Genomic DNA, 14,023 nt, shown 5'->3' with positions numbered 1-14,023 from the left:
AGTTCGAGGCCAGCCTGGGCTACATAGTTCTAGTGCAATACTGGCTACAGAGTAAGACTCAGCCTCAACACAGAATGCAAGATTTGGATGAGGTAAGTGGAAAAAGAACAGGTAACCCTGAGGCATAAAGCAAAACAGACAGAGTAACCTGCCAGGACCCACCTATGCCTTGGCTAGCATTCCTGTCAGCATCCTCAAGGCTTTATGCACTGAGGTCTGGGGTAACAAAGGGCATGTGTGGAACATGACCTTTGCCCATTCCACAAAAGCAAGTTTCTGACCCCTGCATCACTCCCTACTGAGAACCGAAAGAAGCAAAGATGCCAAATGTCCTCCTAGTCACACTAGAAGAGATCCGTGAACCACACTTTACGTCAAGTAGTGTGGGTGACTGATGCCATGAGACAAACGTGAGACCTTATTTTGTCCTAGGAGTCTGAAATATGAAACACTCTGTGTGTGTGTGTGTGTGTGTGTGTGTGTGTGTGTGTGTGTGTGTGTACTGAACACATACAGAGAGTACACACCTACTCCCCTTGAGTCATATTTTTTTTTTCTTCTTTTGTTTTTTCGGGACAGGGTTTCTCTGTAGCTTTGGAGCCTGTCCTGGAACTCCATCTGTAGACCAGGCTGACCCTGAACTCACAGATCCACCTGCCTCTGCCTCCTGAGTGCTGGGATCAAAGGCATGCACCACCACCACCCGGCAAGTCATACTCTTAAAAAGTAGTGGGGTCTGGACAATTCATTACGTGACTACTAGATACAATCACTTCTCTTCACATGAGTAGGATTACAGCAATCAATTAAGAAATAGAGTTGAAACCATCAAATTCATAAAACTATTTTGCTTTAAGTGTAAACCACTGACAGCAAATATGTAGCTAAATCTGCCACTGTAGGGAATGGCAACCATTATCATTAACTCAGCATGCTTAAAACAACTATTTCCCAAAACAATGCACGGTCTAAAAAGGTGCTTTTAAAAAAAAACCTGCTGACTTCAGCAAGTAACTAAACTTATTCATGACTAGGAAGCCGGGCACTCATGCACTATTTGTTAAGGATGCTGGCTGAGATAAGTGCAAAAGTGGATTTACAGGGACTGGGCACACTGACGCCCACCGGAAAGGTCTGCACAGGGAGGCTGCAGCAAATGGATCTGCAGGTTCAAGGTCAACTAGAGCTAGCTACTGAGCAAGACTCTGTCTCAACAACAAAAACCATATTACAGTGGCTACATTTAATACTAAATACTATGCCAATGTGGCATTCCAATACATTGCTCTCCATTCTTGACTACATCTTTACTGCGCCGCTTTACTTCACATAAACTAAGCAGACAAATTCATCAGTAGTTTTAAACTCAGTTGTGGTCACGGGCTCCTTCTGATGGAAACTACAGCCTTGGTCCTCAGAAAGATACAAAGATAAAAACACATTAAAACTTACCCACAGTTTCGACGAGCCCCTAAATTAGATCAATCTTCAAGTTACCACCATATCTAAAAATCATGACTTAAGAATATCAACAAAATACTGCATCAAGCTCTTAAAGTGGATTAGAACTTAAAAAATATTCCAAGCAAATTCTAGAATAAGCAGTTCAGAGTAAAGATAAAAGAATTCACACACATACATCTATGCATCTATATAATTTGGAGAGACAGACAAGCGTTCTTCGCACTGTGGGATACCACATCCCGTGAAGATCTGCTGGAGAAATCGTGCTCTGTGGTCTAGGATTGAGGGAGTCTGTTGAACCTAAAACCCAAATGGAAAAGAACATATATTCCAGGCATGTGGATATCTGTCATACAGTAACTTACATGGCAGCTATTAACTATTTATTCTCATTGGCTATCAATGGCTGGAAGACATCAATTTCCTCCCCTACCTCATATTTAATTAAAAAAAAAAAACAAAAAACCCTAGGAAGTCTAAACCAGTGACAGATAAGGGTTAAGACTGAGAAAAACTGGAGTACACATGGACATACACATTCCAGCTGTACACATATGCTCAATACCTCTCAACATTAGTTATTTTTCCCAATAATCTTTATGTAATACACAACAGCATACTTATGGAACACAACCAGATTCTAGAAGGCAGATCTATAAGCAGTGGGTATCAATGAGGTAAGAGTGTCACAAGAAAATAAATTTTTTCTGTACAAAGGATTAGACCCAGGGCCTCACACATGCTGGACAAGCACTCCATCACTGAGCAATAGTCACACCCTCCTCTCCTTCTCTTCAACTTTTTCATTCTGAGACAGGATCTTGCTAAGTTGTTCAAGCTGTCCTAAACTCACTTTAGTTCAGGCAGGTTTTCAACTTGTGAGCCCCTGACTCCTCAGCCTCCCAAGCAACTGGATGACAGGCCTAGAGCAGGCGTAGTAAATAGGACCACTTTAAAGAGGAGCATGGATCAAAGCTGGCTTGCTGGCACCTTGCCTTCCGTTCTAAGCTATATTAGCTCCCAGATGATAAGAACTGCCCCCACCATTCAGGTGAGAAAAGGCAGTTTGGGGCCGGGGGGGTGCCTAAACAGGACACCTTCGCAAGAGAATCACAGTCCTTTGTATCCAGAGCCAGACTGAAAACACTGCACAGGTAGAGCGAGCGCATACACGTCTCTACAGAAGAGATGTCCTCATTCGAAGAGATGCCATACTACTTGAAGGCAAAGTAGCAAGCAAGGATGGATACCAACAATGTAAACTGTCTGGCTATCTGATGTAGTGGCCACACCTTTAACGCCAGCACCTGAGATTAAAGGAGAATTGTGAAGTCTTCAAAGCTAGCCTAGGCTAGACAGCAAAGTCCTACCAAAAAAAGTGTGTTTGTGTGCACTTGTGATAAACACTAAATCTCAAAACTAGGTGGTGCATATGTGTGTTCATTTTATCTTTCTTTTAACTTCTCTACATATTTTTTTCAATAATAAAAAAATGAAAGTCTATGATGAATTAGTAATGTGGCAAAATAAATATTGTTTCTTAAAAATATCTAAACCTGGATTGTTCAAAAAATCTGAAGGAGGGGCTGGAGAGATGGCTCAGTGGTCAAGAGCACCGGCTGCTCTTCCAGAGGTCCTGGGTTCCATTCCCAGCACCACATGGCAGCTCACAACCCTCAAGAACTCCAGTTCCAGGGGCTCCAAGGCCCTGTTCTGGCCTCAAAGGCACTGCATGCATGTGGTACACAGACATACATGCAGGCAGAACACCAGACACGTAAAATAGAGGGGGAAACTCTTTAAAATAAATAATAAAAGATCTGATGGCCCTGTGGCACAGACTGGGGGACAGAAATGAGGAAAATGTTGAAGTTTAATTTTTTCATTTGAAAAGACAAATTTAAAAAAGTTTTTTCATTTTGTACTTTGGCAAGCATTTTTTTTCCAAGTAGTATAATTTGTATAATTTTTAATCTCTCCCATTAAGGCCACTCTTCAATCTAAGATCTTTTTTTTTTTTAGATCTTCTTTTAATGTCTTAAAGATAGTGGAGTGCTTGCCTAGAACAAACAAAGACCTGGGTCTGATCCCTCAGCACTGCAAATTATAAGGACTGTGGAGCACGCCAGTGATCCAGCAACTCGGGAAACGGAGGCAGGAGGATCCGAAGTTCAAAGACAGCCTGGGCCACATAAAACCCTGTCTCAAAAGAAAGAGAAAAGAAATGTGTGTGTGTGTACACATACGTGTGTATATATATATATGTTATATGTATGTATGTATGTATATGTGTACACACACACACATATCAAAGAACACTTAGGCAGGAGAGGCCCTAGAGTTTTATTGAAGTCTACTATCTGTAGGATCCCTCCTTCCATACAAAGAACTAAAAAGTACCAAGTAAGAGTTGAGTACTCTGAAGCTGCAGCCAGCTTGTCCGCTCACTTTTCATTATCGTATTTCACTTTACCAGGTCTCCTGGCAGAGCCACCTTGCCGGGCAGGGCAACTTCTATGGTCCTCCTGCAAGTCCCCCGCCATCGCTCTCCCCTCCCCTCACTTCGGTACATAAGAAGGAAGCCTGTGCTCTTTAAGGGACTGATACCTGGTGTCTTCACCATAGCACTCTGCCAGGTCACCACTCTACTTTATGAACTCACACATTTCAGCCTTCCTCTCGGGAGGTACTAATTCTCTTACTTCCCACACATGAGAACTGGGGTAATGATTACACTCATGGCTACTGCTCCTCATGTTACCAGCCTCCCGTTCCCATGCTAACGGCAGCACCATGCAGATGACATGTAATCCTGACCTTCTTAGTGTCAAGGGTCTTAATCCTCACCAACTTTCCACAGACTCCCGGACTTGCACCTTACTTTCTTGGAACTGTATTCTCACAACCTTCTCAGATTTTCCTCTTCCTCTCATGAGTCCACTGTATTGCAGCGTTGTCCCGTTCTCTAACGAGTTCATCATCCTCGACTGTTTAGCACCTGCTCTGCCTTGAGTCACACTTGCCTGCTCTTCCTCAGTCAGTCAGTTCCCTCCTCTGCCCCCACTAGCTCCGTAACATGGGCATTGTCAACATCTCCCTTTCCATACAATGGCTGGACTCTGTCCTGGGGTGATCTATAAACTCAAAGCATCAACCATGCCTCAGTCTTTATCAACAAACCAGCCTCCTACTATAGCTAAAGAACAGTGCTTTCAGAATTATAACAGTATGTTATGTTATTGTGACAAAATTGTAACAGAAGTCAGAAATGTGGTACATTAAAATGCCACCACAAAAAAGTAAAAATAAATGGAATTTTAATGTCTTATTTAATCCAATAAATCTCAGATATCATTTTAAAACTGGTAAAAATGACTACCATAGTAGTTTCCATTCTTTAGTTCATGCTAAATCTTTGGTTCTGGTGTGCATTTACCGTGTCTACGGCACACTGTATGCACTCGTCACGTGTGGAAACACTACCCATACTCCACATGCTCAGTGGAGGGTGGTGGAACACTGGAGGACACAGCTCTAGATCCCTTCCCTGTTGGGTGGCTTCCCTGTTCCTATGATAATACAATGACCGAAACTAACTTAGGGGAGAAAAGGGCAGATGTGACCTGATAACTTCTGTGTCACACTCCATCACTGAAGGAAACCGGGGCAAGAGCTCAAGGCAGGAACCTGGAGGCAGGAACTGAAGCAGAGGCCATGGAGGGTGCTGCTTACTGGCTTGGTCACCATAGTTTCCTCATCCTGCTTTCTTATACAACTCAGGACCACCTGTCCAACTTTACCTGACTCTCTCACTCTCTATAAAAACACACTCTAGCTTCCAGACACCATACCTCACACTGACCCCACTTCCTGCACTCAGCGTACGCCCTTCCCAACTTCCATGCCCCCAGGCTCTTCACGGTCTAGGAGCATCCAGCATAGCCCACTAGCATTTCACTCTACTGAACTCCATTTGGGATCTATCAATCTGCCCCTGGAGAGTAGGAAAGCACAAGCTGTTTCACATGCCAGAGACCAGAGACAGTCCTCGATGAGGTTAATTAACTGAGTAAATGCCAGAAGTTAAGACATTGGAACATACCAGATTTTCTTAAACTGCTGGACTCTCCTTCTTCCAACCGAACATCTGAAAAGGAAGCTTCTGAGGGCGTCTTCTTTTGCTCATCTTTTAAACTCTGAGCAATTTGCTACATAAAGAAACAAAAAAGAACATTCAAGTGTACTTCTTAATGTCTTGCAATCTGGATCAGCTGAACAGATGTTCTGTGAAGAACTATAAAATTCAAGTATCATCCAAAAGGACCAACTCATTACAAAGAGGAAATATGCCGGGTGGTGGTCAAATACATCTTTAATCCCAGCACTTGGGAGGGAGAGGCAGGTGGATATCTGTGAGTTTGAGGCCAGCCTGGTCTACAGAATGAGTCCCAGGACAGCCAGGGTTATACCACCCTATCTCAAAAAAAAAAAAAAAAAAAAAAAAAAAGAAGAAGAAGAAGAAGAAGAAGAAGAAGAAATACACCTTCATAATCACCTCAACCCTTAATGATAAAACCTCACATTACAGCCCTCTGGTATAACAAAGAAGTACACATCAGCTATTCAGTATTCTCATCAAAACAATTTTTAAAAAACAAACAACAAAAATAAAAACAGAACAAAACAAACAAAAAACAAGAAGAAACAATGAGACAGATCCTGGTGCCTTCAAAACAGTCAGTTATAAAAATAAAACACAAAACAAAGTGGAGGAGTCTTAACTTCATTTTTTAGATTTTTATTTATTATTTTGTATGTCTAAGTTTTTAATTCATAAAAAACTTAGTGTGTTTAGGAGTCAAGAGTCAATCCAGAGTCCTTAGTCTGGCCTGGAGCAGTGACTCAGAAGCTAAAACAGATGCTTCTCTTCCAGAGGTCCCTCATTTGGTTCCCAGCTCCCACGTCAAATGACTCACAACCACCTGTTACTCCAGCTCCAGGTGATCCTACGCCCTCTGCTGGCCTCCGAGGACGTGTGTGTGTGTGTGTGTGTGTGTGTGTGTGTGTGTGTGTGTGTGTGTGTGTATACACATAAACTGAAAGAAAAATTCCTTTTAAGTATTCCAACTACTTTCAAATGATTGAACAACAAAGCATATGACAAAAATATAAGGTGCTGTAACAAAAGCATTAACCACAGCCGACTCTGAAACCCTGGCTAGCTGAATCCAGAATGTTAGGAACCCTGTCATGTTTGGGTGAGAAATTCTATCATGACTGTGTTCAAAACAAAACTACCCTTACCTTTCCGAGTTACCTACCAAAGTATTTACAGATTGAAACAATGCCTGAAACACACTCACCCTAAAACGACTGATGGGAGCACGGCGGTAAAAATGAACAAGACACTGAGCTGCCATCATGGAGACTTCACTGCCTTGTTATCGATACTTTTGCTTTTATTTGTAAGTTTTCACTTAAAAAAGGTCTAGATTCAGGCTGGGTGGTGGTGTCGAACATTCTTAATCCCAGCACTTGAGAGGCAGAGGCAGGAGGATCTCAATGAGTTTGAGGCCAGCCTGGTCTACAAAGCGAGTTCCAGGACAGCTGGGACTGTTAAACAGAGAAACCCTAAACCCTGTCTTGAAAAACAACAACAACAACAACAAAAAAAAAAAACCCTCTAAATTCTAATAACCCTGTTACAGCATCAATATTCTAGGCAGTCTCTGAACTCTATCCAAAGATCACAGAAATGTAGGCACAACAGTCAGAAGGGTCAGGGCAACAACTGGGGCCTTCAAGACATAACTCCAAAATTGGGACAAGATAATTTTAGGAGTACAACAAAGGGCCATGCCGCCATCATTAACTGTGGTGGCTGCTATGCTATCAACCCCTTATATGCCAATCACAAAGAAATATGAGAAAATGCAGAAAGCACTAATTCAATTTCAAATTTAAGGATACACATATCCTGGCAAAGGGGAGAAAGCTATATAGTATGCTTACCAAACGTAAGTACAAATTAACAATTTATTCATGTTCAAGCCTTTAGTTTCATTTCCTTTGACTTTTATGGCAAGTACATTTTGATTCTTCTATTTTGAGTGACAGTTTAAAGAGTAATATCCTATCTTACCAAGGTATCTACAAGCCATGTGGGTCAGGGGAAGATGAAGAACAGGTGAAGAGACCCACCTCCATCATGACTAGCTTATCAGGATATGCCAAGTCTCCAGGAGCTGGTTTGTAGCCGGTGATGTCCGTCTGAATGTAGATATGGGTCCGGTACACAAGCCTCTCTTGTACATCTTCCAACATCTGCTTTACTCCAGCAGCAAATGCCCCCAGTTGTTCAGCTGTAAAAAGAAAAGGCCATCATCCACTCCTGAGAGTTAGGAAAGTGCTTCCTTTAACTAAGCAGAGAATTTCTAAATTGCTCTGACACAGCATGAACCACTGTCTGAGAGACTGTGGCTGAACTCTATTCCAGTATGACTCAATGATCTTAGAAGTTTTGATAGCTTTCAATTCTTCAGGATGAACCTAAGGAAATACATTGGCCCTTCCAACTTCTTCCCAGGACTCTGAAAATTTATTCCTATTACTTATATAATGAATTTAGGTTTAAGAGTGCACTACACTAAGTTAATCTAATAGCTTCAGACCAATACTAAAAGATAGCCAAGGTAGTTTATTAACTGGGTTTGCCATGCCCCATTTAACAAGTAAACTGATGTCTTAACATTTTTACAAAGAAAAAAAGTGAAATAGGAGTTTATATAGTATTTCTCCTAATATTAAAACAGGAGCCGGGCGGTGGTGGCGCACACCTTTAATCCCAGCACTCGGGAGGCAGAGCCAGGCGGATCTCTGTGAGTTCGAGGCCAGCCTGGGCTACCAAGTGAGTCCCAGGAAAGGTGGAAAGCTACACAGAGAAACCCTGTCTCGGGGGGAAAAAAAAAAAAAAAAAAAAAAAACAGGAATCAGCACTATCTTTATAAAGTATTTCTCCCTGAGGTTAAAACATGAATCTGCACTATCTTTATATAGTATTTCTCCTGATGTTAAAACATGAATCCGCACTATCTTTATACAGTATTTCTCCCTAATGTTAAGACATGAATCAGCACTATCTACTTTATACAGTATTTCTCCTGATGTTAAAACATGAATCCGCACTATCTTTATACAGTATTTCTCCCTAATGTTAAGACATGAATCAGCACTATCTACTTTATACAGTATTTCTCCTGATGTTAAAACATGAATCAGCACTATCTACCTTTATATAGTATTTCTCCCTGATGTTAAAACATGAATCAGCACTATCTTTCCAAGGGTCAGGGACTAGAGAGACTGCACAGAAATGGAAAACATTCATGGCACTTTAAAATTAACCTAAATTCAGAAGCACTAAGGTGTGAGAAAGCAGACCACAGAAAGACCTAACACACAAAGAATAACTTGGAAGAGCAACAGGACGCCATGGGCAGAAGCACCAGCAGCAATTAAGGCCCCAGGGAAAGGATGACTTCAAAGGATTTTAGAAGCTATCAAAAGCGTGTTCTCTACTGCAGTCTAATCAAACGGACGGTGACTGGTCAGACGGCTAAGTGCTACTCAGAGAAGTGCTGCTCTTTCCTGCAATGTGAAGACGACAGATCGTTACTGCCTGAGAATGCTAAATAATCCCAGGTTTTTAATCAAAAGCACGAAATGAGTTGACTCTGGTGTGCTAGATCCCTAACACAAGCCAAAATTCAGTTTTCTCTGAACTCCAAATGCCAAAATGAAAAGTGACTATTTTTATTACTGACTTCACAGATTTTAAATTTCTTATCTGTTTAATTTATAGCATTAAATGGTTCCGGTTGAAGGCATACCTTGATTTGAAAGAAGTGAGGTATCAACCCAAGCTCCAAATCATTAGCCTTCTACTTAAAATTTTAAAACTTAAAAAAAATTAAGTATTTATGAACTAAGGCTGTGGAGGAAAAAGTTCTTTTTTTTTTCCCTCACATTCACTGAGCCACAGATACAATTAAGAAGTCCTTTAAAGTGATCACTTCTGTATATTTACCATTGTTCTGTACATGGTCTTCAAGCACTTCGTTTTTAAGAATCCCACAAAGCTCTGATAGAGTCTCTAAGTGAATGACATGGATGATCAATGGCCGGAAGACATCATACAAGGACACGCACAATTTCTCCAAAAGCTCACTAAAAGAAAGGACAAAATACACTTGTTAATAGTAAAATTTTCAGGAGTTTTCCAACGTGTTCAAAGTTCCGTGTATTTCTTTTAGCCAGTGAAAAGAATAAGTATCTACTGGAAAATGGTAACTGGGCACATTATACAAGGAGGAGGGAAAATGAGTCTGTAAACTGCTTTTGCTTTAAAAGCTCAGAATTGGTACTTAATCTGTAATAGTTAATTGAAATTAGCTGTCCCCAACCACAAGTCAATTGATCACAACTTTTATTTTAACAATAATTTCATATTCTTTAAAAATGCAGATTATTTCAGTAAACGATATTACCTTCTATATTCCCTGAGATCAAATGGTTATTCCCTCACCACCACCACCACTAAAAACATGTTCAAACTTCAAAAAAACACACTAGGTAGGCATGGTGGTGAACACCTTTAACCCTAGCACTTAAGAGGCAGAAGCAGGCAAATCTCTGAGTTCAAAGACAGCCTGGTCTACATAGAGAGACGCTGTCTCAAAACAAAACAACAAAAACAAGTTTTAAAAAACTTTAAAAAAAAAAAAAAAAACCACTCAAGTACTTTGTGCCCATACCACGTATTTTGAGAAATCTTAAACATTTGAAAAGAAAAAGGTAGGTGTATATGTTTTTCAGATTGTCAAGAGTACCCTTCCATATACAGTAGTACTTCATCAAGTAACCACCCCAACCAAAATCAGGAAGTCCATTTTTCTCTTCCTAACACGAGTCATAATCTTAGGATCTTTATGAGTCAAAAATAGCCAACATGAGGGAATCAAGTGACTAACAGTGGACCTGAAAGTCACTTTGAAAAAACTAAGATTATCAACTAAGATCTACGTTTCTAAATGTTGTTCAGTAGTTAGAGGCACAGAACTTCTAACTCAAAAGGGACTATTACACTTGGTGTAGATAAAGGGATCCAGATCCCAAGACTTGGTTTCTCTTGTAGACTTCTTGTTATCATCCCATAATGTCTCCAAAATTTTACAACAAAAATATAAAAGCATGCTTGCCTTTCAACTACAGACTTAAGAAAATAATCACAATCAACAATATTCTGTTTCCATACCCAAAAAAGTTCAAACACTGCAGTTAACTGTAGAATGTCTCTACAATATAGCAGTCCATTATTGTCAATAGCAAACTAAATCTTATCCACAAGCGCTAGATTCTATGTATCACTTACTCTAATTTTGACGTTGGCTTTGTGAAAAATTCATTATAAAGTTGGTGCTCATCTTGGCATACATGGACCATAAAGGCACAGCCACTGCGAACCTGCAATAAACAAACAAATCCCACCCTCAAAGATGCACATTCGGCTCTTATGAAATAAAGCCTATACTTTGCTTGCAAAAATTACACACATATATTTGCTGTGGGATGTCTTTCTATATGATGTGAATATGTGTGGCTCCCATTGGATAATAAATAAAGCTGTTTTGACCTATGGCAAGAAAGCTTACAGCCAGGTGAGAAATCAAAGTAGAGATACAGAGAGAAGGGTGGAGTCAGGAGAGATGCCAGGCCACCACCAAAGGAGCAACAAGATGCCAGCAGACTGGTAATGCCATGGCCACGTGGCAACATACAGATTAATTGGAATGGGTTAATTTAAGATGAAAGAGTTAGCTAGCCAGAAGCTGAAGCCATAAGCCATACAGTTTGTCATTAATATAAGACTCGGAGTGATTCTTTTATAAGCATCTGTGGGATCTCAGGGCCGGGTGGGACCAGAGAAATTTCCGGCTACATATATTCATAAGCAACTTTCTGAAAAACAAGAAATGTCTAGTTCTCAATGGATTACTTCAAAATAGGATCCAATTTTTAATTTCTTACTGCATTATTTTCTGAACTTTCGATAATAAACATTATTTTCTAGTTAAAAGGGAGAACTTTTAAAAAGAACTTTTATGTATTTTTCTAAGGTATGAATTAAAACAACACTAAACAAAGGCCATTTCTGCATCAAAAACTAAGCTGAGGCATGGTGGCACAAACATATAATCCCAGCATTCAGAAGGCTAAGGCAGGATAAGCAAATGTCAAGGCCAATCTAGGTTGCAGAGTGAGACTGTATCTTAAACCAAAACAAAAACCACCTACAATTACATTTTCAACACAAATCCACTAACTCTGAAACTTCATCATTTAAGGAAGAACACATACTTGTAAATCTTCCTATCTCAAGAAAAATTAACATGAGGCTATTTTACAAAGTTGAGCTAATTTCCACTATCATAACTAGAAAAAAAATGTTGATTTGGGAAACAGAACGATGTCAACTTGCTGAGGCAGGTCTGAGTTCTTTTGCTCCCCAAAGCTGTGTGCTACAAAACTTAGGTTAGAAGCAACTGCTCAGAAAGTGTCAGAGACACAGCCAAACTGGAAGGGGTGCTGTCAGGAAGAAGCGGAGCAAGCAAGTATCAAAAGCAAAGAGCAGGCAGGACTCGCCCGCCAGCAGGCACTCACCAAGGCACAATGGTCTCTGTTATTTTGGCTCGTTAGCTCCGTGACAGTACAGGCAATACTGGGGCCCAGAAGGAGCTCCCGCTGATCAAGGTAACACTGGTGGATATCATTGAGCAGGTGCTGGTATCTGATGGAAGGCAAGTAAAAAACAAGACAAGAAGTACTGTGATTCCTCTCCTGCATAGAGGGTAGATTTACACACACACACACACACACACACACACACACACACACACACACACACACACAAAGACATGAAAGTAGAGGGGGCTAGCTGGGGAAAGGAGGGGACTACTGAGGACTAGAGAGAGGGGAAGGGGATGGGGAATGAAAAAGCTCAAAATACATGAGATGCTTGAATTAAATGTCTTTATGAGCTGGGTGGTGGTGGGGTACGCCTTTAAGCCCAGCAGAGGGGAGGCGGAAGCAGGTGGATCTCTAAGTTCGAAGCCAGCTTGGTTTACAGAGCAAGTTTCAGGACAGCCAGGGCTACAGGGAAAAACCCTGCTTCGAAAAAACAAAACAAAAATAAAAATAAAAAATTAAACATCTTTATGAGCCCATCACTATGGACAGTGAATATATAATATTTTTTAACTAGAAAAAATAGTAAGACTAGAGTATACATTTTTTATTTCAAATGCACAAATGAAATCTGATCTTAAATTCCAGAACTGGTTGCCAGGCTTCTAAAGCCAGAATGGTTGCCTCTCATGTGCCCACATTAAACACTCAGGAATACAGACGTAGAACAAAAACCATATGAAGTGATACAAAGACCTCACATCTACCTAATTGAGGTAGAGGGAAACACACTGTCACCATGATAAACTTGCTGAGTCAAGCACGAGACTCTGCTCTCTAAACAGGCTGTGTGTCTGAGAACAAACACCAAGGGCATGGGGAAGGGCATGACAAAAGGCAGGAGCTACTGAGTACTCACTCGGGTATCTTTTCAGATCGTTGCTCTATTTGTTCAATAAGAGCCTGTAGGATAAAGAAAGACAATATGTCCACCTGTCTGTCTTAACTGTACTTTTCACTGCTTACTGGTTATATTGGTATCCCTCATTTAAGAAACAATGTAAGCAAGGTGGTGGTGGCGCACACCTTTAGTCCCAGCACTCGGGTGGCAGAGGCAGGTGGATCTCTGTGAGTTTGGGGCCAGCCTGGTCTACATAGTAAGTTCCAGGACAGCCAGAGCTACACAGAGAAACCCTGTGTCCAAAAAACCAAAAAACAAAAAACAAAACAAAACCAAAAAAACCGCGAAAAGATTAAAAATCATAAAAAATAACATATAGGCAATGATACCACAGTATACATTTTTCAGTTTTTATGTCCAATTATCACATTTTCTTTCTTTCTGTTTTTATTTTATTTTATTTATAATATGGGTGCTTTCCCTGCATGTGTGTTTTGTGCACATGAGTGCCCGGTGCCCATGGAGGTCAGAAGAGGGCATTGGATCCCCTGAGAATGGAGTTACAGACAGTTGTGAGCCACCATGTGGGTTGTGGGAATCAAACCTGGGTCCTCTGGAAAAGTAGTCAGTGTTTTCAACCAATGAATTCTCTCCAGGCCCCATATTTTCTTTTTAATCGAAGCTGGAATTGTACTATTTATTCAGTTCTATAATCTATATTTTAAAAACATTTCATAAATATTTTTCTGTCATTAAACACTTTTCAATAATAGATGAAAACACACAGAAAGCCTTATACACCACCTAGTAAACACTCAATAAATTATTGCAAACAGCATCTAAAATATTACATAAAACTGGGTATGGTAGCATATGCTATAATCCCAGTACTTGGGAAGGTGGAGCAAAAGGAGC

The 14,023-nt window shown here is 40.5% G+C and overlaps 1 protein-coding gene across 1 annotated transcript in view; it reads right to left on the bottom strand.

Moving 5' to 3' along the window:
- Cog3 (component of oligomeric golgi complex 3) overlaps window positions 1-14,023 on the bottom strand; it is a 61,999-nt gene that overhangs the window by 25,882 nt on the left and 22,094 nt on the right. Inside the window, exons 9-15 of the mRNA XM_052732720.1 lie at window positions 13,127-13,170; window positions 12,184-12,310; window positions 10,895-10,986; window positions 9,551-9,690; window positions 7,666-7,826; window positions 5,567-5,672; window positions 1,640-1,764 (exon numbers count right to left, since the gene is read on the bottom strand). Coding sequence (XP_052588680.1) covers window positions 1,640-1,764; window positions 5,567-5,672; window positions 7,666-7,826; window positions 9,551-9,690; window positions 10,895-10,986; window positions 12,184-12,310; window positions 13,127-13,170 — 795 coding nt within the window. The remainder of the gene's footprint in view (window positions 1-1,639; window positions 1,765-5,566; window positions 5,673-7,665; window positions 7,827-9,550; window positions 9,691-10,894; window positions 10,987-12,183; window positions 12,311-13,126; window positions 13,171-14,023) is intronic.

This window comes from Peromyscus californicus, unplaced genomic scaffold (genome assembly GCF_007827085.1).
Source record: "Peromyscus californicus insignis strain IS unplaced genomic scaffold, ASM782708v3 Scaffold_12__1_contigs__length_115047231, whole genome shotgun sequence".
In the NCBI taxonomy this organism is placed as follows: Eukaryota; Metazoa; Chordata; class Mammalia; order Rodentia; family Cricetidae; genus Peromyscus; species Peromyscus californicus.
The sequence above is the reverse complement of the archived record's forward strand: the minus strand, read 5'-3'. Positions and strand labels throughout refer to the sequence as shown.